The sequence below is a fragment of the Mobula hypostoma genome, chromosome 1, assembly GCF_963921235.1.
Source record: "Mobula hypostoma chromosome 1, sMobHyp1.1, whole genome shotgun sequence".
Taxonomy (NCBI): domain Eukaryota; kingdom Metazoa; phylum Chordata; class Chondrichthyes; order Myliobatiformes; family Myliobatidae; genus Mobula; species Mobula hypostoma.
The window spans coordinates 31,159,535-31,186,987 of record NC_086097.1 but is presented as its reverse complement, the minus strand read 5'-3'; the positions used below and the strand labels follow the sequence as shown (position 1 = coordinate 31,186,987).

Here is a 27,453-nt window from a genome sequence, read left to right as displayed (position 1 = left end):
AAGTGGCACGCAAAAGTTTGGGCACCCCGGTCAAAATTTTGAATAGTTAAGTGAGTAGAAGATGAACTGATCTCTGAAAATCATAGTTAAAGATGAAGCATTCTTTTCAACATCTTAAGCAAAATTAGTGTATTATTTTTATTTTGTACAATTTTAGAGTGAAAAAAACAAAAGGAGCACCAAGCAAAAGTTTGGGCACTCCATATGATTTGAGCTCTCAGATAACTTTTACCAAGGTCTTAGACCTTAATTAGCTTGTTAGGGCTATGGCTTGTTCACAACCTTCGTTAGGAAAGGCCAGGTTATGCAAATTTCAAAGCTTTATAAATACCCTGACTCCTCAAACCTTGCCCCAACAATCACCAGTCATGGGCTCCTCTAAGCAGCTGCCCAGCACTCTGAAAATTAAAATAATTGATGCCCACAAAGCAGGAGAAGGCTATAAGAAGATAGCAAAGTGCTTTCAGGTAGGCGTTTCCTCAGTTCGTAATGTAATTAAGAAATGGCAGTTAACAGGAATGGTGGAGGTCAAGATGAGGTCTGGAAGACCAAGAAAACTTTCCGAGAGAACTGCTTGTAGGATTGCTAGAAAGGCAAATCAAAACCCCCATTTGACTTCAAAAGACCTTCAAGAAGATTTAGCAGACTCTGGAGTAGTGGTGCACCGTTCTACTGTGTAGCAGCACCTGCACAAATATGACCTTCATGGAAGAGTCATCAGAAGAAAACCTTTCCTGTGTCCTCACCATAAAATTCAGCGTCAGAAGTTTGCAAAGGAACATCTGAACAAGCCTGATGCATTTTGGAAACAAGTCCTGTGGACTGATGAAGTTAAAATAGAACTTTTTGGCTGCAATGAGCAAAGGTATATTTGGAGAAAAAAGGTGCAGAATTTCATGAAAAGAATACCTCTCCAACTGTTAAGCACGGGGGTGGATTGATCATACTTTGGGCTTGTGTTGCAGCCAGTGGCATGGGGAACATTTCACTGGTAGAGGGAAGAATGAATTCAATTAAATATCAGCAAATTCTGGAAGCAAACATCACACCGTCTGTAAAAAAAAAGCTGAAGATGAAAAGAGGATGACTTCTACAACAGGGTAATAATCCTAAACATACCTCAGAATCCACAATGGATTACCTCAAGAGATGCAAACTGAAGGTTTTGCCATGGCCTTCACAGTTCCCAACCTAAACACCATTGAAAATCTGTGGATCGACCTCAGAAGAGCAGTGCATGCAAGACGGCCTAAGAATCTGACAGACTGGAAGCCTTTTGCAAGGAAGAATGGGTGAAAATCCCCCAAACAAGAATTGAAAGACTCTTAGCTGGCTACAAAAAGCGTTTACAAGCTGTGATACTTGCCAAAGGGGGTGTTACTAAGTACTGACCATGCAGGGTGCCCAAACTTTTGCTTTGGGCACTTTTCCTTTTTTGTTATTTTGGAACTGTAAAAGATGGAAATAAAAAAGTAATCTTGCCTAAAATATTAAAGAAATGTGTCATCTTTAACTTTATGCCTTTTGGAAATCAGGTCATCTTTTACTCGCTTAGCTATTCACAGTAACAGAAATTTTGACCAGGGGTGCCCAAACTTTTGCATGCCACTGTATGTGACAAATAAAGCTAATCTTTTTTTAACATGCTGTTCAAAAGGTTATTATGGATGCAGTTAGACTGTTTCCTCTGATTGAATAATGGGAAGAGTTAGTCATGAGGGGCTTCAGTTAAAAATTTCTTGAGAGTGAGTTTGAGGGAAGCTTTAGACCTGAGTTCCAGATTGTTCAGCCACAAGGATTGGCCATGGTAGAGGCACTGCATTTGGGTAAGTTATTTCTGAAGCAGAGATTGATGCAGAGGTGAGACCTAGTCTCGGGCTCATGCTAGTATTTTTGAACTGCTATGGCAATGAATAAGCACAGAGATTTCAGTGTTGTCAGCCCTCATGGTTCAGCCTGGTTAAAAATGGCTTTAATCACTGCAGGGTTGAGGGAGTGAAAACTCAGGCAGGGTTCATGACCTCGCTCGTGATAAAAGTACCTTGGCTGGGCTAGAAAGCTTGATGGTGGGCCAGAGAATGATCCTAAAATTTGTTTCTGTGCTGCAGAAACTAAATAGACAAAATGTCATTCATAAAGTGAAACAGGGTGTTCATTGAGGTGGAAGCTGAATTTGGGCTCCAGAAATTGCTAGTGTTGGAGCTGGCGGCAGGTCTGACCACGCAGACATTTGAAAGCGAACATTATAGTATCAGGAAAATGAAGGAAGTGAGTGTGACATCAGAAAAGGCTCATTGCAGCCCAGCCACAGCTTGTCATTTGAAACCGCCTGATGTTGTTTGACAGGACACTCAGTCTTGGAGCAATCCAAGGAGAAGTTCTGTATTTTTTATGCTCCCGTTTATATACAAACCTTAATGTTCCCTTCATTCTCCTGCAGAGAGCAAACAGGGGTCCATTCTTCCATACACACACTACTTCACAATTCAGCCCTCCTGGGAATTAAGGTTGCTAGCTCTTGATTGAATGTGTTCTGGCTTCTACCATCAGGCTGGGGGGTGCAGAAGCCTTAGGTCCCACACCACCGGGTTCCAGAGCCATCAGGCTCCTGAACCAGAGTGGATAACTTCACTCACCACAACTCGCAACTGATTCTACTGTAGGCTTTCACAAATAAATGATGTGAGGCAATTTATGTTTAAGAAAAGCCATAACAACTCATTTATTGTACTCCGAAAACTGAACACGAAGCACAGTAGCAGAACTTCACATAATTACGCCATTTCATCAGACCAGCCTCTTAAAGTGAACCCAACTCAATGTTGGTGATTGTGAATTATGTACATTACCCTACACAACAATCCACAGGATCACTTTTAAGGATTTTTTACATCTCTTGTTCAGAGTATTTTTTATTTGCACAGTGTGCTTTCTTTTGCACTGTTGGCTGTAACATATGCATACTTTGATAATAAATTTACTTTGAACGATGAACTTTGAGGTTTCATCAGATAACCTCCTGCTAACAGCATTATCTGCGACCCCTACCATCACTTGCCTAACATATCTGTTGGGAGAAATGCTGTTGTTTAAAATTCATGGTTTTTCTCTTTGCTTGTTTGTAGCAGTAAACAGGACATCCTTAGGTTGTGCTGATAAAACAAACGACCAGTTTCATTGTATGATTCAATGTACATGTGATAAATATATCTGAATCTGTCTAATTATCAGTTCCTATAATTTCAGGTCAGTCTTAAGGATTGGCAACCCTACTAAATTGGGATGGTGGGCCAGTCCAGTGTGTCAGGACGGCCAATATGCCGATCCAATTCACTTTGATAAGAAGAGGGGGTAGTTCTTCAAATTCCTAATGATCATTGGCAGACATATGCCATGTCAGTAGCATCCAGTGGAACTGGGTGCCCCTGGAGAGCTCTGGCATTGAGGGCTAATTCACTCTACTGTGCTGCAGGGAGATGGAGACCCAGGTTGCCTGACTTTGGTCTGCCTGTAATTTTACAGTCATAGAGCACTACAGCACTACACTAACCCAGGTAAATCTCCTCTACACCCTCTCCAAAGATTCCACGTCTTCTATAATGAACTGAATAGAATATTCCAATTATGGTCTAACCAGAGTTTATTAGTTTATTTTAATCTGTTTCGCTAAGATGCCATTTAATAAGTTCTCTTCTGTTGCAATAGCATTGTGTGTGTGTGTGTGTGTGTGTGTGTATGTGTTGTTTGGACTTTGGTTGACAGTTCAGAATCTGCATTGCAGAGACATGAAACCAGCTCTCCAAACTCAACCCACAGCTCTGCTCCTTTTAACAGACACGTGATGCCATTCATTAGCAACAGAATATTTGGGCCTAATGTGATGTGCGCTCTCGCTCGACGGATCACTTGCACTCGCTCATCCCCCTCTAATCCCTTGCACAGTCTCTTCCTGTTCCGGCTACAATCTGATGCAAAGAGCAGCTGGTGTCAGAGTGATTCTGAAAATCCTGTCATCAGTCTGAGAAGCTGTTGAGCAAAACAGTTCCACAAATACGTCCAACCTCTTCTGCTGGCAAATGAATTCGCTGGGGATTTGCGGTGCAACAGCACTAGATATTGTCACAAGCTTATGTTCCCATATTATTAATAGTTATGTCAAGTCAGATGGGGCAGACTTACCAGAGGGTCTCAGCCCCTGAGAACGAGCCAGTACAATAATGGAGGTGTTGAATGAAAATCCATTCGATCATGATACTCTAGCAGTTGTATAACTTTCAAATCCTAATTGTGTAATCTCTGTCTCCTTCCCCTTCTCTCTTTTCATTCCCCATTCTGGTCCCCCTCTTATCCCTTCTCTTCTCCTCACCTGCCCATCACCTCCTTCTGGTGCCCTCCTCCTTACCATTCTCCCATGGTCCATTCTTCTCTCCTGTTACATTCCTTCTTCTTCAACCCTTTACCTTTTCCATCTATCATCTCTCAGTTTCTCACTACATCCCCACCCACCCACATTCCTCCTCACCTGATCTCACCTATCACCTGCCAGCTTGTCCTCCTTCCTCTCCCTTCTTATTCTGGCTTCTTCCCCTTTCCTTTCCAGTCGTGATGAAGGGTTTCGGCCCGAGACATCAGCTGTTTATTTCTTTCCACAGTTCCTTGGTAGGTTGCAAGAGTTTACACAACAAAATGTATGTGTGTTCTGTGTGTTGTGTAAACTCTTGCAATTTACTTAGCAGCAGACCAAATCTTCAGGACAAGTATTTGAAAATTAAATAACTTCAACAAAAATTAAAGTAGAGCTCAGATTTTGCCCCATCTCAAAAGCTAGATGGAAGTGGAAAAGCATTGGGAGAAATAAAAGACAGACATATGTGTTATTGTTATAGAATGCGACATCAGTCTGTTTCCGCTGCTTTTGTACAGTCTGTCCTAAACATTACGTCATTGTGTTACTTTTCTCTTCTGCTTGTGGTTGGCTTTAGCAGTTTCTGCAGATCAGTATTTTTGAATAATGTTGTAATTGAGTGTGACATTCTCAAGTACAGCTCTAATAGTGGATAGCCAGAGACCTTTTTTTCCCAGGGCAGAAATAGCTAACATAAGGGGGGGGGGGCATAATTTCAAGGTGCTTGATGGAAAGTATAGAAGGGATGTCAGAGGTAGATTGTTTTACACAGAGTGGGACACACTGCCAGGGGTGCTGATAGGGGCTACTTCATCAGATATTTTAAAGAAACTCCTAGATAGGCATTAATAAACTCTTAGATTGGCACATGGAGAATAGAAAAATGGAAGGCTATGTGGGAGGGAGGGTTAGATTGATCGTGGGTTAGGTTCAAATATCGGCACAACATCGTAGACTGGTGGGCCTTTACTGTGCTGTAAAGTTTCTGCAAAGAACAAGGACGAGACAGGAAGATTCGGAAACCTTGGATGACAAGAGGTGTTGCAAAATAGAGAGGTTTAGAAAACTGATTATCAGTCAGAGCCCTGGAGGAAGCAGGCGAGAACTGAAGCTGGGAATCAGGAGGGTGAAAAGGGGTCACAAGACAACCTTGGTGGGTAGGATTAAAGAGAATCCCAAGGCATTTTGTGCATATATTAAAAAAATAAGAGAGTAAGTAGGGAGAGGGTAGGCCCACTCAAGGACAAAGGAAAGAAGTTATCTCTTCAATCAGAGGCAGTAGAAGTGGTAAACTGAGTACTTCACATTTGTATTCACCAAGAAGGACACAGAGGGTAGTGAGATCAGGGAGGAGTCTGGTAATATTCTAGGGAATCTTGATATCAAGAAAGCGACCAAAACTGAACACAATATTTCAAGTGTGGTCATACCAGAGTTTTATAGAGCTGCAGCTTTACCTCGCAGCTCTTGAACTCAATCCCACAACTAATGAAGGCCAACACATCATACAGCTTCTTAACCACACTATCAACTTGCACAGCAACTGTGGGAGGGCCCTCTGTTCCTCAACATGCTATGAAGCCTGCCACTAACTCTGTATTCTTCCTTCAAGGTTGAAGATTTCATTGAGACTAATTTTAATTTAAATAATTAAATTAATTTCTAGTTCTGTCATTCGTATGGTGGGGTTTGATTGTGCTTCTCTTATTTTGATGAAGGTGACATTGTGCTTTGTTCCATACTTGCCAATCATCCTTGCACTATCTGAGTGATCTCTACAGAAGATATTTCTATGGAAGCATGCAGTGACAGGAATAAGATGTGAATATGTCAGCAAGGGCAGGGAACTGAGGGGGAACTGGTGTTTGCTTGCACAACAGCCTGGTATGGAGGCGCTAATGCACAGGATCACAAGAGGCTGCAGAGGGTTGTAGACTCAGCCAGCTCTATCATGGACACAACCTTCCCCACCGTTGAATTCTTTTTACAAAACCTCAGCATTACATCCTTGCTGCTATATTCCAGTCCTCTCAGAATGAATGCTAACATTGTAGTGGTGCCTCAAGAAGGCGGGATCTATCACTAATCTCACTAATCACCATCATTCTCACCATCTCACTAAACACCATCATCCTCACCATCTCACTAATCTCCATCATCCTCACCATCTCACTAATCTCTATCATTCTCACCATCTCACTAATCACATCATCCTCACCATCTCACTAATCTCCATCATCCTCACCATCTCACTAATCTCCATCATCCTCACCATCTCACTAATCTCCATCATCCTCACCATCTCACTAATCTCCGTCATTCTCACCATCTCACTGATCTTCATTATCCTCACCATTCGGGACATGCCCCCTTCTCATTGCTACCATCTGTGTGAGGTGCAAGAGGCTTAAGACACATATTCAATGATTCAGGAAAAACTTCTTCTCCTCCACTATCAGATTTCTGAAAGGTCCATGAACACTGCCTCACTATTCTTTTTCTTTGCACTACTTGCATATTTTTGCATTTTTACATCTTTAAACTGTACTGCTGCTACAAAACAAAAGATTTAAAATCAGAATGAAAATTAAGTTTATTATCACTGCTATCCATGTCATGAAATTTGTTGTTGTGAAGCTTTGGTACAGTGCGAGACAAAAATTACTGCAAGTTGTAATAGAAAATATAATAAATAGTGCAAAAGAGAAATAGCAAGGTAGGATTCATGGGTTCATGGAGAGTTCTCAAATCTGTTGTTGGAGAGGAAGAAACTGTATATACAATTATATAGTTCTATAATACACGCACACATATATAATTGAGACATAGTAATTTTCTATGTATTGTACAGTACCGCTATGCAGTAATAAATTTCACAACATAAGTCAGTGATAATAAACCAGATTCTGTTCTGATTGTTCCAGTTCTGATTTTTGTTGGGGCAATATCTGAGAGTCTCGATCGTAGCACATTTCCTTACTCCAACTACTCTGTTGTTGGTCTTCACCAGTCCCTCCCCAGTCTAACATTCCTCCCTTTTCCTACAGATCCATGTTTATACATTCCCCGGTTTGCGCATATGCTGGAGTTCGGCAATAGGAATCACGAGGTGTCAATGACTGCCCTGCGACTGTTACAGAGGATGAAGAGAGACTGGATGCACACAGGCCGGCGGCCTTCGGGTCTTTGCGGAGCAGGTACTTCACCCGTGTCCATCACCCTCACTCTTACCTTAACCCTTCACCTTACCCCTTGTTCTTTTTGTCTCACAGTCACTCACCTTTGCCCCTTCCTCTTTCCCCCTCCCCAATCCTCATCTCCCCTTCACTCTCCAATACCTTCATCATCTCTGTTACCATCCCGACAGCAACTCTATTTCCTGAAATTCTCTTATGCAAGCTCAACTAAAAAAGAGGTCAATTGTCTGGAGCAAAAAGCAAACTGCTGGAAGAACTAGGTCATGGAGGCAATAAGATGATCAATGTTTGTGACTGAGATCCTGCATCAGGACAAGGTCATGTAAACCATTGAGTTCATTTACATTAAGTGCTACCACTACCATCCATTACCTAGGACCCCAGTCATCCAGGCCATGCTCTCCTCCCACTGCTACCATCTGGCAGGAGGTACCATACCACCAGATTCAGGACAGTTATTACCCTTCAGCTATCAGGTCCTGAAACGGTGTGGACATCTTTACTCACCTCAACACTGAACTGATTCCACAACTGGTGACTAGTGGTGTGCCTCAGGGACCTATACTGGGTCCAATGTTGTTTGTCATATACATTAATGATCTGGATGATGGTGTGATAAATTGGATTAGTAAGTATGCAGATGATACTAAGATAGGTGGAGTTGTGGATAATGATGTAGGTCTTCAAAGCTTGCAGGGAGATTTAGGCCAGTTAGAAGAGTGGGCTGAAAGATGGCAGATGGAGTTTAATGCCGATAAATGTGAGGTGCTACATTTTAGTAAGACTAATCAAAATAGGACATACATGGTAAATGGTAGGGCATTGAAGAATGCAGTAGAACAAAGGGATCTAGGAATAATGGTGCATAGTTCCCTGAAGATGGAATCTCATGTGGATAGGGTGGTGAAGAAAGCTTTTGGTATGCTGGCCTTTATAAATCAGAGCATTGAGTATAGGAGTTGGGATGTAATGTTGAAATTGTACAAGGCATTGGTGAGGCCAAACTTGGAGTATTGTGTACAGTTTTGGTCACCGAATTATAGGAAAGATGTCAACAAAATAGAGAGAGTACAGAGAAGATTTACTAGAATGTTATCTGAGTTTCATCACCTAAGTTACAGAGAAAGGTTGAACAAATTGGGTCTTTATTCTTTGGAGTGTAGAAGGTTGAGGGGGGACTTGATAGAGGTATTTAAAATTATGAGGGGGATAGATAGAGTTGAGGTGGATAGGCTTTTTCCATTGAGAGTGGGGGACATTCAAACAAGAGGACATGAGTTGAGAGTTAAAGGGCAAAAGTTTAGGGGTAACATGAAGGGGAACTTCTTTACACAGAGGGTGGTAGCTGTGTGGAACGAGCTTCCAGCAGAAGTGGTTGAGGCAGGTTCGATGTTGTCGCTTAAAGTTAAATTGGACAGCTATATGGACAGGAAAGGAATGGAGGGTTCTGGGCTGAGTGCAGGTCGGTGGGACTAGGTGAGAGTAAGAGTTCGGCATGGACTAGAAGGGCCGAGATGGCCTGTTTCCGTGCTGTAATTGTTATATGGTTATAACCTACAGACTCACTTTCAAGGACTGCCCTCAACTCATGTTCTCAACATTTTGAAGTTTGTCTTCTTTTGCACATTGGTTGTTGATCATCTTTATTTGTGTATATATTTTTTTGTAAACTCTATTTATTTATTTCTTTACTTTTTCCTGTAATTGCCTGCAAGAAAATGAATCTCAAGTTAACTTGGAACATTAAACTTATACTAACCTATCTATCAGATTGGAAGCACTGTGAACCAAGGATGGGAAGGCAGCGAAAAAGGTGCAGAAATGATTTCCATGGGTTGTCGATGAGAAATTGGTCCCTCAGCTACTGTGGCGCTCTGGTTTCCGCACATGTTCAAATGATACATGATTTAGGTTTAGGGTTAATAAGTCGTGGGCATTTTACGTTGGGGACAATTGTGGGCTCCTATTAACATATCCTCAGACTATGTTGGTCACTGACACAAATAGTACATTTCGCTGCATGTTTCAGTATTTCAATGTACATGTGACAAATAAACCTAATCTTATCTTTCTAGTTGATCTGGATCCTGCTTTAATCTTTGACGACCTTAACCTCTGTCACCACACACTAATTTGGTGTCATCTGCAAACTTAGTAATCATGCCACCATCTCATTAAATCTTATCCATATCTCATTCATATCATGAACAATATTCTCATCCATATCATTAAAACATATGTCAAAAGGCAACCCAGCATTAATCCATGCAGAACATCACTGAAATCTGATTAAAAAAGAACCTTCCTCTGCTACCACTGCCTCTTCCTACTGAGACAGTTTTGCATCCAATTTCCAGATTCAGATGAATGCAGTCTTTTCAGAACTGAGGAAATTTTGGAAGATCTCAAGCAATTCATTCAATCTCTCGGCAGCCACTACTTCTTCAGATTCTAGCATGTTGGTCTTTAGTTTTTGGTGTTGAAATTGGTTGCCAAACATTCAGTCTTAGTGCTTTACGTTTCTTCTTCAGTGATGCTAATTATTTTTGCTCATTGATTTTCTGATATAGAGTCATAGAGTGTGACGGCACAGACATCTATTCTGTGCTGAACCGTAATTCTTCCTAGTCCCAATGACCCGCACCTCGACCATTGCCCTCAATACCCTCCTATTCATGTGCTTATCCAAACTTTTCTTAAATGTTGCATTTGAACCTGCATTCACCACTTCCATTGGCAGCTTGTTTCACCCTTACACCACCCACTGAATGAAGAAGATCCCCCTCAGATTCCATTTAAATATTTCTCTTTTTAACCGAGTCATACAGTATAGTCAGGCTTTTTGTATCTTCTATGATGAATACTAAATATTTGTTCAAAGGCTGTGCAATTTCCTATTTCCCTTTATTAATCCCCCATCTCTTCCTCTAAGGGACAAACATTTACTTTAAGTGATCTCATGTTATATCCTTGTTAAATCTCTGACTGTCAGTTTTTGATGTTTCTTGCTAATGTGTTCAGATAATCTATTTTCTCCCTCTGACATCTTCTTTAATTATTCTTTATTGGCTGCAAGCATTTATCAATCTTCTGGTCAACCACTAATCATTGCAATGCTTTATGCTTTTTCTTTCAGTTTAATACCATCCTTGTCAATATTTTAGCTTGCCATGGAGGGGTTCTCTTTACTTCTCCATGGGAAATATTTTTTGTTGAGAAATGTGAAATATTTTCTCATAAAGTCATAGAGCAATACAGTACAGAATCAGGCTCTTTGGCACATCTCATCTGTGCCAACCTGTTATTTTGCCTAATCCCATTGACCCATAACTGGACCATATCCCTCCATACCCCTCTCATCCATGTACTTATCCAAATTTCTCTTAAATGTTGCAAACTGCCACTACTTAACTTCTATCTTATCTTTAAATATATGTTTCCCTGTCCTCTTTAGCCAACCCTGTCTCCAAAGCTTCAATAACGTATTTGTCTAAGTCACTGGTTTCAGACCAATTCTCAAACTGAACGTGGAATTAGACTATAAGATATTTTAGCAGAATTAAGCCATTTGGCCCATCAAGTTTACTCCGCCACTTCATCATGGCTGATCCAATATTTATCTCCTGCCTGCTCCCCATATTCCTTCATGCCCTGAACAATCAAGAATCCATCAACCTCTGCCTTAAATATACATGAAGAATTGGCCTCCACAGGTGCTTGTGGCAAAGAATTCCACAGATTCACCACTCTCTGTCTAAAGAAATTCCTCCTCACCTCCATTCTAAAAGGACGCCTCTCTATTCTGAGGCTGTGTCCTTTGGTCCTAGACACTCCCATTATAGGAAACATCCTCTCCACATCCACTCTGTCAAGGCCTTTTGCCATTCAATGGGTTTTTAATCCCTTATTCTTCTGAATTCTAGTGAATACTGGCCCAGGGCGACCAAACATGCTTCATATGGCAAGCCATTCAATCCTGGAATGGCTTTTATTTCCACTGTTTGCCTCCTGCCAATCAGCAACCGTTTGATCCATGCTAGAATCTTTCCTGTAATACCATGGGCTCGTAGCTTGTTAAGCAGCCTAAGGTGTGACAACTTGTCAAAGGCCTTCTGAAAATCCAAGTACACAACATCAACCAATTTTACTTTGTCTATCCTGCTTGTTATTTCTTCAAAGAATTCCAACAGATTTGTCAGGTGAGATTTTCCCTTGAGGAAGTCATGTTGACTACGATTTATTTTATCATGTTCCTCCAAGTATCCTGAGACCTCATCCTTAATAATCGAGTCCAACATCTTCCCACCCTCTGAGGACAGACTAACTGGCCTATAGTTTTGTTTCTTCTGTCTCTCTCACTTCTTGAAGAGTGGAGTGACATCTGCAATTTTACAGTCTTCTGAAACCATTCCAGAATCTAGTGATTCTTGAAAGATCATTACTAATGCCTCCACGATCTCTTCCGCCATCTCTTTCAGAACCTTGGGGTGCACACCATCTGGTCATGTTGACTTATCTACCTTCGCACCTTTCTATTTCCCAAGAACCTTCTGTTCAGTTATGGTAACTTCACACTGTTCATGCCCCCTGACACCTGAAAATTCCACCACACTGCTAGTGTCTTCCACAGTGAAGACTCATGTAAAATACTTACTCAGTTCTTCCGCCATTTCATCATCCTTCATTACTACCTCTCCAGAAACAAGAGAGAATCTGCAGATGCTGGAAATCCAAGCAACACACACAAAATGCTGGAAGAACTCAGCAGGCCAGGCAGCATCTAGGAAAAAAGTACAGTGGCTTTTTGGGCCGAGACCCTTCGGTAGGATTGCTCTCTAGCATCATTTTCCAGCAGTCCGATGTTCACTCTTGCGTCTCTTTTACACTTCATGCATCTGAAGAAATGTTTGCTATCCTCTTTAATATTATTGGCCAGCTTACTTTCATATTCCATTTTTACCTTCTTAGTGACTTTTTTAGTTGCCTTCTGTTGGTAATTTGAAAGCTTCCCAATCCTCTAACTTCCCACTAATTGTTGCTCTATTATATGCCCTCTCTTTGGCTTTTATGTTGACTTCGAATTCTCTTGTTAGTCATGATTGTGTCATCTTTCCTTTAAAATATTTCTTCCTCTTTTTGATGTATATATCCTGTACCCTCCAAATTGCTTCCAGAAATTGCTGGTGTTGGAGCTGGCCATTGTTGCTCTGCTATTATCCCTGCCAGTGTTCTTTTCCAGTCAATTCTGGCAGCTCTTCTTTTATGCCTCTGTAATTCCCTATACTCCACTGTAATACTGATAGATCTGACTTTTGTTTCTCCTTATCAAGGTTCGCAGTGAATTTGATGATATGATCAAGTTCCCTAAGGGTTCTTTTACCTTAAGCTCTGTAATCAATTCTGGTTCATTGCACAACACCCAGTCTGCAATAGCTGATCCTCTGATGGGCTCAACCACGAACTGCTCTAAAAAGTCATCTCATGGGCACTCTAGATATTTCCCCTTCTTGAATCCAGCACCAACCTGATTTTCCCAATCTACCTGCATATTGAAGTCCCCCATGTCTATGGTAACATTGCCATCTTGGCATACATTTTCTATCTCTCATTATAATTTGGAGGCCACATCCTTACTACTGTTTGGGGGTCTGGATATAACTCTCATCAGGGTCTTCTTACTCTTGCAGTTTCTTAGCTCTATACACAATGAATACCTTCTGACCCTATGTCATCTCTTTCTAATAATTTGATTTCAGTTTTTGCCAACAGAGCAACACCATCCTCTTTGCCTTCCTACCTATCCTTTCATCAAGCTCCCAGCTGTAATCTAATTATAGCATTCTAATCATTCTCTTCCCAATGATCCTGATTAATCTCATTGCAAATGACAGCTTCAAAGATACCCTGTCCCCTGGTCTTTTCCACAACAGAAACATTGAACAGAGAACATTGCAGACAGTATGTGCCCTTTGGCCCATGATGTTGTGCTGCCCTTTAACCTACTGTAAGATCAATCAAACCCTTTCCTCACACATAGCCTTCTATTTTTCTATCATCTGTGTGCCTAAGAGTTTCTATGAGGAGGAATTTCTTTTGCCAGAGGGTGGTGATTTCATTGCCACAGATGGCTGTGGAGGCCAAGTCATTGGGTATATTTAAAGTGGTGGTTGATAGGTTCTTGATTAGTTAAGGTGTCAAAAGCTACAGAGAGAAGGCAGAAAACTGAGGTTGAAAGGGAAAATAAATTAGTCATGATGGAATGTCAGATCAGGCATTATGGGCCGAATGGCCTAATTCTGCTCATATGTCTTATGGTTTCTTAAACGTCCCTAATGTATCTGCCTCTATCACTAACCCTGGCAGCGCGTTTCACACACCCACCACTCTCTGTGTAAAAAAAAATTAATTCAGATTTCCATTCTATACTTTAAAATTATACTGTATCAATCACTTTAAAATTATGCTCTCTTGTGTTAGCCATTTACACCCTGGGTAAAATTCTCTGATTTATGCCTCTTTTCGATTTATGCCTCTTATCATCTTGTACACCTTATCAAGAGTCCTGAATACTCTGTAAGCGCATCCTCAAGACTACCTTTGCCAACTTGACTTGTCCAGTTTATACAAACTGTTACCCATGATTATTGAAATGTGTTTCTATTATTTGTTCATTTTGTATGCTGTGCTGCAGTATAGTTCCTCGCAGGTGGCCTTTCTGTTTCTCATTTCAATCAACCTAAAATGTAAATTCTCCATTTCCCCCCACAGAGATGCTGCATGATCCAATGAGCATTTTGTTGCTTCAGATTCTGGTATTTGCAGTCTCTTGTGTGTCAATGCTACATCTTGATCTTCTGTGCTCAGATGATTTCTCAGTGCTGTAAAGAAAGACTACTCCAGCTCCTTTCCCAAATGCGACATTAGCAATCATTTCGAGTGGACTAGAATATAAAAGCAAGGATATAATGCTGAGGCTGTATAAGGCACTAATCAGACCACATTTGGAGTATTGTTGAGCAGTTTTGGGACCCCTATTGAAGAAAGGATGTGCTGACAATAGAAAAGGTTGAGAGGAGGGTTTTACAAGTATAATCCGGAGAATTAATGGTTAGGATATGAGGAGTGCTTGATGGCTCTAGAACTGCGCTTGCTGGAACTTAAAAGAACATCGTGGGCCATAGGGCCTGTGCTGAAGGGAGTATCTGATTTTAAACCTACTGAATATTGAAAGGCCTCGATAGAGTAGATATGCAGAAGAGGTTTCCAATAGTGGGAGAGTCTAGGACCAGAGGGCACAGCTTCAGCATAGAAGGAAACCGTTTAGAACAGAGATGAGGAGGAATTTCTTTAATGATATGGATGTGAGTCTGTGGAATTCACGGCCACAGACGGCTGTGGAGGCCAAGTCATTGGGTATGTTTGAAGGTTGGTAAGAACTTGATTAGTAAGGGGGTGAAAGGTTATCAGGAAAGGCAGGAGAATAGGGTTGAGAGGAAAAATAAATTAGTTATGGGAATGGCAGAACAGACTTGATTAGGCCAAATGGAGTACTTCTGCTGCTATGTTTTATGGTCTTATGGTTTTTTCTGTCCACCCTTCTGAAATGTCAGGGACATCAGAATTTTTCTGTCTTGGTCACTTCGTGGCCATGATGAGATCTTACCAATGTTTGTTCTATTTTTGTTCTATTCATTCATCTATCTTATTCCAAAAATCTGAATTTACCGCATCAGGGAAAACTAAAATGGCTTTGATTTGTAAAGGCTGATGTGTGCCTTTGTAAGTTTAGTGTGAATTATAAAGAGGATTTGACAGGGTAAGTGTGAAGAGGTTGTTTCCTCTTATTTGTTAAAGCAAGGCCAGGGATCATAAATATAAAATAATTTCTCATAGGTCCCATGGGGAATTCAGAAAAAAGTCTTCTCCCAGTACATGTTGAAAATATGGAATTCACTACTGATAGTAATTGAGAGGATTTTTTATTTTTAAAATTAAACTCTATTCATAAAAAATATATACAGGAAATACAATACGATCAGGTCATTTCTGTCTTTAATTACAGATTAAAAGTTAGCTTTATTTGTCACATATATATCAAAATATGCAGTACAATGCGTAGTTTGCATCAACAACTGACACAGTCTGAGGATGCTGAGAGTCGCCATGCTTCCAGCACCAACGTAGCATGCCCACAACTCTATAACCCTAACCTGTATGTCTAGAATGTGGGAGGAAACTGGAGCACCCAGAGGAAATCCACGAGGTCATGGGGAATATATTCATAACCCCTCTATCATCTCTGGAGGTACCAGACATAGTGGGGAGCAGTCCTTTCAGAAGGGGTGAGAAGCATGGAGAAGGCAGGACCTGATGTGGTATCAGCAGCTGGAAATGAAAAGGTTGAGAGAGGGTTAAGGGTCTGAAGGGGTGACCACGAGGAAGGAGAGCGTTGGAGATTGGAGAAAGGGCCTTCAGTGTGAAAGTGGGGCTCTTGTGACCTTTTGAACAATTCACCCATCAGTTATTTGAGAAGCAGGTAGACAGGACCCAGCTCGTGTTCAGGGGGCAGAAGGACTGCAAGCCTGAGGTAAAATGCATAAGAGATTAATTGACGTAAAGGGTGATGGTAAAGGACAAAGAGACATAGATGGTAACAGTTGAATTATTATTTGAAAATTTTGAGCTCCTTGCTGAATCATAAAGACTATAATACTTTTTTGAGAATTTATGCTTTTTTCTTCAGTTTAATGAGCTTAGTCTGAGTTGCAATTAAATATTAGAGAATGCCAACATTGTCGTCTCTGCAAAAATACTCCAGACCTACTTGGATAAGTGAGCAAACTGTGTATCCTCTCCCACAGCAGCCTCCCTTGGACTGAGGTCCAAATTAGAGGTATGAGCCAGAAGCCAGCCCTTTGGTCCGCCATATACATGCTCATCTACACTAATCCCACTTGTGTGCATTAGAACACAGAACTGTACAGGCCCTATAGGCCACAATGCCTTACTGACTTTTTAACCTACTCTAAGATCAATCTAGCCATTCCCTTCCACATATACTCCAATTTTCTTTCATCCGTGAGCCTAGGAGTTTCTTAAATGTTCCTAATATATATGCCTGCACCACCACCTCTGGCAGTGTGCTCCATGCACCCACCACTCTAACATTCCCCCTAAACTTTCCTCCATTCCTCTTAAAATTTTCCCCCCTGGTGTTATCCAGTTACACCCTAGGAAATCATCTCTGGTTATCCATTCTATCAGTTCCTATTATCATCTTGTAAGCCTCTGTCAAGTCACCTCTCATCCTCCTTCGGTTTGAAGAGGAAGCCTGAGTTCACTTGACTTATCCTTATAAGATATGTTCTCAAATCCGGGCAGCATCCTGGTAAATCTCCTCTGCGCTCTAAAGCTTTCACACCTTTCCTATAATGAGGTAACCAGAACAGAATAGAATGCTCCAAGCATGGTCTACCCAGAGTTTTATAGAGCTGCACCATTGAGCACATTTGCAAGGAGCACTGTTGCAAGAAAGCAGGATCTATTTATCAATGATTCGCACCCCCCCCCCCACCCCACTATCCAGTATCCAGTCCATGCTCATTGCTCACTGCTGCCAACAGGAAGGAATCTCACACCAGCAGGTTCAGGAACAGTTAATACTCCTGAACCAGAGGGGATAACTTCACTCTCCCCAACACTGAACTGATTCCACAACTTATGGATTCACTTTAAGTATTCTACGCTCGTGTTCTCAATATTTACTGATTATTTAATATTATTATTATTACGTCTTTTGTATTTGCACAGTTTTGTGTCTTTTGCATATTGATTGTATGTCTGTCTCTGTCGTGTGAGGTTTCTCATTGATTCTATTGTGTTTCTATCTATTTACTGTGAAAGCCCACAAGACAGTAATCTCAGGGTAGTATATGGTGACATATATGTACTTGCATAATAAATTTACTTTGAACTTTTGAAAAGTACATCACAGCTCTTGAACCATCCCCAAATGAGTTTCAAGAATGTGGAGCATTAGCTCCGTATCCCTCTGTGTCTCGCTTACTTAAGTACCTGTCCAAAGGCCTCTCAAACACAGTGATTGTACCTAATTCCACCGTCTCCTCTGGCAGCGCACTGTGAGAATTGCAAGTACATAGAGTAGCACTGATGGCGTATGACCCCCGTTCCTTCATCAGTCATATTGCAGCTGTATACATCGTTGATTGGGCCATATTCGGAGTATGCAGTTATGATCACCCCTTTAAAGGAAAGATGTGGAGGCTGTGGAGAGGGTGAAAACCTCATTTTCTTTTTTTTTTAATTTGCTAAGTTTGTCTTTTGCAATTTGGTTGTTTGGCATTCTTTGTGTATGTACAATTTTTCATAAATTCTATTGTATTTCGTATTTTTCCTGTAAATGCCTGCATGAAAATGAATCTGAAGGTAGTATATGATAACATACATGTATTTTGATAATAAATTTGACTTTAGCATTGAGGTTCACCAGGATAATGCCTGGATTAGAGAGAATTACCACAAGGAACATCTGGACAAACTTGGATTGTTTTCTCTGGAGCGTCACAGGCAGAGAGGCAATTTGACAGAAGTTATAAGAGGCATAAATAGAGTAGATAGAGTCTTTTTTCCAGGGCAGAAATGTGAAATATTAGAGGTCATATATTTAAGGTGAGGAGGGTGAGAGTTTAAAGGAGATTTACATGGCAAGTTATTATTTACACAGAAAGTGATAGGTAGGTGGAATACACTGTACTGGAAGCAGACGTGATCACAATGTTTAAGAGGCATTTAGACAAGCACATGAATAGGCTGGGATGGAGGAATAGGGATCATATGCAGGCAGATGGAATTGGTTTAGATTGGCATCGTGTTCAGTACAGACATGATGGGTTGAATGGCCAGTTCCTGTGCCATACTGTTCTGTGTTGTATAACAGAGAAGCAGAGTGTGAAGTATATTCCTGACAGGAAGCAGGCTGGTGGAACATACAGGAATCTGTTTGATTTACTTTTCTAGCACCTGCCACAAATCTCAAGTAGACACCAAAAGATGAAGACACTCGGCAGGCAGAGAGGGAAGATCAGAGATACTCTTTCAGGCCATTGAATACATCAGGGCAATTCTGATGAAACGATATTGACTGAAGCATTGATTTTATTTTTCTTTACGGTGATTGCATGATCTACAGAGAGGTTCTGAATTATCTGTCAAAGGTCTGACTGGACAGAGAAAATGAGGCAAGGATGAGGCAAAGATAGATGAGGGAGAAGAATAAATTGGCATTGGTATTGGTTTATTATTGTCACATGTATCAAGATACAGCAAAAAGCTTGTCTTGCATACCGTTCATACGGATCAAATCATTACACAGTGCACTGAGGCAGAACAAGGGAAAAGAACAACAGAATGTAGAATAACGTATAACAATTAGAGAAAGTGCAGACCAGGTAGACAGTAAGGTGCAATGTGACTGATTCTTAATTGGTATTAGTTTAATATTGTCACAGGTACCAAAATACAGTGTAAAACCTGTTTTGCATATTGTTCATACAGATCATTACCCAGTGCATTGAGCTACAATAAGATAAAACGATAACAATGCAGAACAATGCAGTAAAAGCTACTGAAAAGGTGCAGAACAGATAAATGACAGTGCAAGATCATAACGAGGTACATAGTGAGGCAGCAGACTTGAGGGAATTTTCCATTTCAGGGTGAGAACAGGAAATGTTAGTGATACAATTGATAATGGACAAGCAAAAGAGGAAGGAGAGTGGACCCAAACACCATTGTATCAATCATGGTCACGTAGCTGCACTGATATACAAGGTTGGACAATTGTGTAGCAGTTACCATATTGCTTTACAGCACCAGCCAGCAATCATCAATCAAGGTTCAATTCCCGCTGCTGTCTCTAAGGAGTTTGTGTGTTCACCCTGTGATCATGTGGGTTTCCCCCAGGTTCATCGGTTTCCTCCCACATTCCAAAGATGTACAGTTAGGGTTAGTGAGTCGTGGGCATGTTATGTTGGTACTGGAAATGTGGCATCACTTGCGGACTGTCCAGAACATCCTTGATGATTTGATTTGATGCAAATGATGTGCTTTACTCTAGGTTTCAATGCTTCAATGTACATATGACGAATAAAGTTAGTATTTAATTAAAGCTCCCTCTCTACCTCAGGATGTCTGACAGTGCTTTTGAGTAATGAAATCACTGTTGTATTGTCAAATACCTGGCAGACAAAAGTCCGTGTGGCTAATGGACTGTTTAATTTGTTCAGTTGCTATTGATGGGGGCTGGATATTGGCATGCAGTAATATGCCTGCTTTCTCTCTGAAGTGGTTCCTTGCCATCTTTTCCTATAATTTGAAGAACACATGGGGCCTCAGGCAAAGATAGTACCACAGACAGTACTGCACTGGGAATGTCAGGCTAAATTTTTATGGTGTTAAAGTCCCTGTAGTGTCTTGAACCTATAGTCTTTCACCTCAAGAAGTGAGAATGCTGGCCAGTAAGCCATGGCTGACACAACAGCTGTCTGTCCATCCTCGGTCCCTCACTGTGAGTGGAACACGCTGTAGGGGTGGTTAGAGGTTCTGCACGCTTGTGACACTGCTTATTTTTAGATTATTATTATGGCTGCTGTTCAAAAGTTGCACATGCAAACAGTACTGCTGGATGGATGCCATTGCTTGACAGTGATTACCTCGAATCTGCCTGCTGCCAGCAGTGGAGCCAGGAAATATGTGTGTCACCTTTGCTTTGTTTAGCATGCATTTGAGAGCCGAGGAAAAGTGGTCAAACAAAGTGAACAAATCTGAGAAGTGTGCAGTGCTCTGCGATCCCTCACATGTTAGCTTAGCAGTGGTGTGAGACCTGGTGCACGAGATCCATCCTTTATCTTCAATGTGAGAAGTAACTCTTCATTAGCAAGTAAAGTTCATCCCTAATCAATAATATAGAAGCTGCCAGCAGTTTCATCATTTAGCCCCTCTTCTGATCATTCCTTCATTTCTGTAAGGGCAAGTATATATTCTGGACTAGGTACCCAACGCAATGCATGCTCCTATTCCATTCCCAGTTAAAATAGACATTATTCCATTCTAAAGATTAAAGATTTAAAGACATCCACACACAAGATTCTGCAGATGCTGGAAATCCAGGGTAACACGCACACGCACAATGCTGGAGGATCTCAGCAGGTCAGGCAATCTCTATGGAAAGGAATAACGAGTCGATGTTTCAGACTGAGGCCCTTGATTAGGACTGGAAAGGACGGGGGATGAAGCCAGATAAGAAGGTCGGGGGAAGGGAAGAAGTATAAGCTGGAAGGTCTAAGATTAGTTTTACATCAAAACATACAGTGCAATGCATTGTTTGTATCAAGGACCAACAGAGTCCAAGTGAAGATCTGTTGGGGGCAGCCCGCAAATATCACCAGGCTTCTGGTACCAACATAGCATGCTCATAAACTTGCTGGCCTGTACATCTTTGGAATGTGGGAGGCAACCAGAGCACCCAGTTATGGGGAGAACATACAAGCTCCTTACAGACAGTGGCAGGAATTTAGAATCAGAATCAGGTTTAATATTAGCAGCATATGTTGTAAGATTTGTTATCTTTGCATTTGTCAATAATAATAGAGGAAAAAACTGTGAATTACAGTATATTAAATAGCTAAATAAAATAAGTAGTGCCATAATAGAAATAAAAGAAGTAGTGAGGTAGTGTTGATGGGTTCAATGCCCATTCAGAAATCGGACGGCAGAGGGAAGAAGCTGTGTGCCTTCAGGCTCCTGTACCTCCTTTCTGATGATAGCAATGAGGACAGGCAATGTCCTCGGTGATGGTGGTCCTAATGATAGAAACTGCCTTTTTGCTGCACTGCTCCTTAAAGATGTCCTGGATACTACTGAGGCTAGTGCCATGATGGAGCTGACTAGGTTTGCGACTCTTAGAATTGTAAACAATTGTGAACAATTGTAAACAGTGGATGTGGTATATTTGGATTTTCAAAAGGCTTTTGACAAGGTCCCACACAGGAGATTAGTGTGCAAACTTAAAGCACACGGTATTGGTGGTAAGGTATTGGTGTGGGTGGAGAATTGGTTAGCAGACAGGAAGCAAAGAGTGGGAATAAACGGGACCTTTTCAGAATGGCAGGCGGTGACTAGTGGGGTACCGCAAGGCTCAGTGCTGGGACCCCAGTTGTTTACAATATATATTAATGACTTGGATGAGGGAATTAAATGCAGCATCTCCAAGTTTGCAGATGACACGAAGCTGGGTGGCAGTGTTAGCTGTGAGGAGGATGCTAAGAGGATGCAGGGTGACTTGGATAGGTTGGGTGAGTGGGCAAATTCATGGCAGATGCAATTTAATGTGGATAAATGTGAAGTTATCCACTTTGGTGGCAAAAATAGGAAAACAGATTATTATCTGAATGGTGGCCGATTAGGAAAAGGAGAGGTGCAACAAGACCTGGGTGTCATTATACACCAGTCATTGAAAGTGGGCATGCAGGTACAGCAGGCGGTGAAAAAGGCGAACGGTATGCTGGCATTTATAGCGAGAGGATTCGAGTACAGGAGCAGGGAGGTACTACTGCAGTTGTACAAGGCCTTGGTGAGACCACACCTGGAGTATTGTGTGCAGTTTTGGTCCCCTAATCTGAGGAAAGACATCCTTACCATAGAGGGAGTACAAAGAAGGTTCACCAGATTGATTCCTGGGATGGCAGGACTTTCATATGAAGGAAGACTGGATGAACTGGGCTTGTACTCGTTGGAATTTAGAAAATTGAGGGGGGATCTGATTGAAACGTATAAGATCCTAAAGGGATTGGACAGGCTAGATGCAGGAAGATTGTTCCCGATGTTGGGGAAGTCCAGAACGAGGGGGCACAGTTTGAGGATAGAGGGGAAGCCTTTTAGGACTGAGATTAGGAAAAACTTCTTCACACAGAGAGTGGTGAATCTGTGGATTCTCTGCCACAGGAAACAGTTGAGGCCAGTTCATTGGCTATATTTAAGAGGGAGTTAGATATGGCCCTTGTGGCTACGGGGGTCAGGGGGTATGGAGGGAAGGCTGGGGTGGGGTTCTGAGTTGGAGGATCAGCCATGATCATAATAAATGGCGGTGCAGGCTCGAAGGGCCGAATGGCCTACTCCTGCACCTATTTTCTATGTTTCTATGTACCCTGATCTTCCAATTACTGGTGCTATACTGTGTTGGGAGCATTGTGGATAGTCTGGAGGGTTGTCAGAGGTTACAGCGGGGCATCAATACGATGTAGAACTGAGCTGAGAAGTGGCAGATGGAGTTCGACCCAGATAAATATGAAATGGTTCATTTCGGTAGGTTAAATCTGAAGACAGAATATAATATTAATGGTAAGACTCTTGGCAGTGTGGAGGATCAGCGAGATCTTGGGGTCTGTGTCCATAGGACATTCAAAGCTGCTGCGCAGGTTGATAGTATTATTAAAATAACGTATGGTGTGTTGGTCTTCATCAACCGTGGGATTGAGTTCAAGAACTGGGAGGTAATGTTACAGCTATATAAGATCTTTGTTAGACCCCACTTGGAGCACTGTGTTTAGTTCTGGTCACCTCACTTCAGGAAGGATGTGGATACTATAGAGAGAGTGCAAAGGAGATTTATAAGGATGTTGCCTGGATTGGAGAGTATACCTTATGAGAATAGGTTGAGTGAACTTGGCCTTTTATCCTTGGAGCGACGGAGGATGAGAGGTGACCTGATAGAAGTGTATAAGATGATGAGAGGCACTGATTGTGCAGATATCCAGAGGCTTTTTTCCTAGGGCTGAAATTGCTAACACGAGGGGTCATAGTTTTAAGGTGCTTGGAAGTAGGTACAGAGGAGATGTCAGGGGTAAGTTTTTCAAACAGAGAGTGGTGGGTGCATGGAATGCACTGCCAGCAATGATGCTAGAGGCAGATACAATAGGGTCTCTTAAGAGACTCTTAGATAGATACGTGAAGCTTAGAAAAGAGGATGGCTATGCCGTAGGGAAATTCTAGGCAGTTTCTAGAGTAGGTTACATGGTCAGCACAACATTGTGGACTGAAGGGCCTGTAATGTGCTGTAGATTTCTATGTTTCTATAACACATTACATTAACCACTATGCTACTGTGCCATCCTGTCATGCAGATTGTCTGGTGGGCACACACCTTGTATCTAAATTAAGCCATAATTTAGTTTCTTTATCAATGTAGTATACTGTTTCAAACTGCTCATCACCTATCCCTCCTGTCCCTGATTGCTGATGTCGTTAAGGATTCTGTCTCCTCTCTACCCCAGCTCTGTCACGTTCCTTTTTTTCTGCTATCTTTTTTCAGAATGGCTGCATCAATGGCCACCCTCTTCAAACAAACTTTCAAATTTTCTCTACTGTTCTTAGCTCAGTATTAGTCTTTCTAATGTGGTAGAACTCTTAAAAAAAACACCTTAGGATGCTTTCAATACTTTGTGTGTGCAATACAGGATGAAGATATTTCCCCCCACAAACCAAGCTTGTTTCCATGTCCATCCTATCCTGCTGTAGGGTTTCGACCTGAAACATTGACAGATTCTTTCCTCCCACAGACGCTCCTTCATTCGCTGAGTTCCTCCAGCAGGTTATTTGATGCTTCCATGCAGCTGTTTGACTAGCAGTGTCTGGTGTACACAACTGCAGTGATGGTGTCTGACTGGGTCTGAACGTTGTTTCATTTTCATGGTCATCAGGGCCAGCGTTTATATCCCAAGCCTTCGCTGAGATGCTACCCTGCCTGGTATCCTCAGGATCTTGTATGCGGATTAGGACTAGCGTTATTCGCCACATACATTGAAATGCGCTGTTTGCGTCAACAACTAACACAGTCTGAGGATGTGCTTGGGGCAGCCTGTAAGTGTCACCATGCTCCCGGCACCAACATAGCATGCCCACAACTCACTAGCCCAGACCTGTACAGCTTTAGAATGTGGGAGGAACTGGAGCACCCAGAGGAAACCCACATGGCCATGGAGAGAATGTACAAACTCCTTAAAGTCAGTAGCGGGAATTATACCCCGATTGCTGGTGTCGTAAAGCGTTATGCTAGCCGCAATGCAACTGTGCTGTCTTGTGCAATCACTATGCAACCTTGCAGCAACATCACAGGCACAACAGTATGTGCCTGTGATACTGCTTTAAGTGAGCTTTTTATTGCACCTGTGCATATGACAATAAACTCAAGTTTGACTCTCCACACTAAAGAAAGGGATATTTGCCTTGGAGTCAGGGCAGAAACAACCGATTGGATTAACTTCTGGAATAATGAGATTGAGGATGAGTAAGAGGAAGAGGCCTAAGCTGGCCCATATCCTAAGAAAATGAGAGGTGATCTCACAGATAAACATAAATCTCTGGGAAGTACTGGCAGGGTTGGCGCTGACAGGCTGAAACCAAAGAGTATAGTCTCAGGATTAATGGTCAATCATTTTGATCTGAGATAAGGAGGTTTCTCTATTTAAAAAGTTATGATTCCTTGAAATTCTTTACCTCAGAGAGCTATGCACAGCCACTTATTCAAAATATCAAATCTAAGATTAATGAATTTTGGACCAGGGGAATTGGGAATTGGCAGGAAAGTGGATGAAGTACAGGCTATGTGAAGTAAACAACTAAGTCACCTGCTTCTGCTTCTCCTCAGGTCTTTGTGTTGGTATTTGTGACTGTGTTTTCTGTGTCTGTCATCTTGATGGTGTGTTCTCTTGCCTTGTTTCTTTGGGGAATGAGTTCTGATGTTATGTTTTTCCAGCTCTCCTCGTTGCTGCCAGAATGCACGATTTCCGAAGGACAGTAAAGGAGGTCATTCGTGTGGTCAAAGTCTGTGAATCGACACTCAGGAAAAGGTGAATGCAAATGCACGATTTGTTTCTTCCTTTTGCTGCTGACTCTGTCTGGGGAGTATATTTCAGCACTTGACAGCTTATACAATCTCCTGTTTTTTTTCTGGCCAATGTCTACAGTAGATACGCACACGTGCGACACATACATAGACACGCAGCCGCACACACAGAGACACAGACACATACAAACGCACATTTTCAGGCACATAAGTGTGTATGCCCCTAGACAGACACATACATGTATACATACACAGACACATATTCAACAAACATGCTCAAGTGGACACACATGCAACACACACATAAGCACACACACAGAGGGTATTTCACCCTTGGTAATTGTGCTCGAGTGCTCTCACGTTCTGTCTCAGTTTTGGTAAATGGTTTAGAAATGTCACGTGTACTGACATACAATGAACAACTTTTGTTTTGCATGCCACCCAGGCAGATCATACCATACATAATTGTACTGAGGTAGTGAAAAGAAAACAGAATATAGAGTTGCTGTTACTGAGAAAGTGCAGTGCAGCTAGACAAAGAAAGGGAAAGGGCCTTGGCAACATAGGTTGGGAGATGGACCGTTTATCTTGCGGCATATGAGAGGTCTATTCAAGGGTCTGGTAACAGTGCGGTAGAAGCTGTCAGTGATATGTACTCTCAAGCTTTTGTAACTTATGCCTGACAGGAGCAGGGAGAAGAGAGAAAGACCGGGGTGAAAGAGGTCCCTTATTAAATAGGTAACTTTCCCAAGGCAGCAGGAGGTGTGGATGGAATGGTGGGGAGGCTGGTTTTCCCTTTTGGACTGAGCTGTGCTCACAATTCTCTGCAGAGCAGTTTCTGTACCAAGCTGTGATGCATTTGGATTGAATGCTTTCTGTGGTACATCAGTATAAAATTACTCAGAATCATCGAGTGTCTCACGTGGAAACAACTGCATGGTTTGTACTGGTTGGGTAATTTGAAGCAACTCTGCATGTATCACCCTCGTCAGGCAATGTGGGGGCAGTGTAAATTCGTTTATCATTTCACATGTACCAAGGTACAGGGAGAAGCTTGTCTTGTATATCGTCCACGCAGAATCAATTTAGTACTTTGAAGTAGTACAAGTTAAAACAATGACAGAGTGCAGAATAAAGTGTTTCAGTTCCTGAGAAAGTGCAGTGCAGGTAAACTGTCAGGTGAAAACAACCCATAGTCTGAAGGATGGACTCTTGATCTTCAATCTATGAAATCCTTGCACTTTATGTGTCTTCTGCTCCGTTTTCTCTGTAACTGCAACACTATTTCATTGTTCTGTTTTTATTGCTTCAATGTACTTACGTAAGGAATCATCTGGATGGCACACAAAGACTTTTCACTGTACTTCCGCACATCAGATAAAGAACGATAGACTTGTGTTTCTTTATACACTCAAGAGTGATATATTTTTAAATTTCAAATCAGTAAATTGGTTTATTATTCTCATGTGTACCAGCGTAGAGTGAAAAACTTGTCTTGCATATCATCCATACAGATTAATTCATTACAGCAGTGTGTTGAGGTAATACAAGGTAAAACAATAATACAATGCAGTATAAAGTTTTATAGTTAACAGAGGAAGTGCAGTGCCGGGGGGCAACACGATGAACACAACAAGGTTGATTGTGAGGTCAAGTGTCCATCGAGTGACATTGTGGGCATGCTACCTTGGCACCGGAATGTGTGGCGACGCTCGTGGGCTGCCCCCAGCACATCATTAGGTTCTGTTGGTTGTTAACACAAATAACACATTTCACTATATGTTTTGATGTACATGTGATAAATAAATTAATCTGAATCTGAATTATCTTATTGTACTAGGAAACTGTTCAATAGTCTTATAACAGCAGGTTAGAAGCTGTCCTTGAACCTGGTGGTATGTGCTTTCAGGCTTTTGTGTCTACTGCCCACT

The 27,453-nt window shown here is 41.7% G+C and overlaps 1 protein-coding gene across 2 annotated transcripts in view; it reads left to right on the top strand.

Moving 5' to 3' along the window:
• The window catches only part of brf1b (BRF1 RNA polymerase III transcription initiation factor subunit b), a 459,400-nt gene that overhangs the window by 255,798 nt on the left and 176,149 nt on the right, over positions 1-27,453 (top strand). For both annotated transcript variants that reach the window (XM_063045501.1, XM_063045512.1), the window contains 2 exons: positions 7,453-7,602; positions 25,433-25,526. In XM_063045501.1, coding sequence (XP_062901571.1) covers positions 7,453-7,602; positions 25,433-25,526 — 244 coding nt within the window. The remainder of the gene's footprint in view (positions 1-7,452; positions 7,603-25,432; positions 25,527-27,453) is intronic.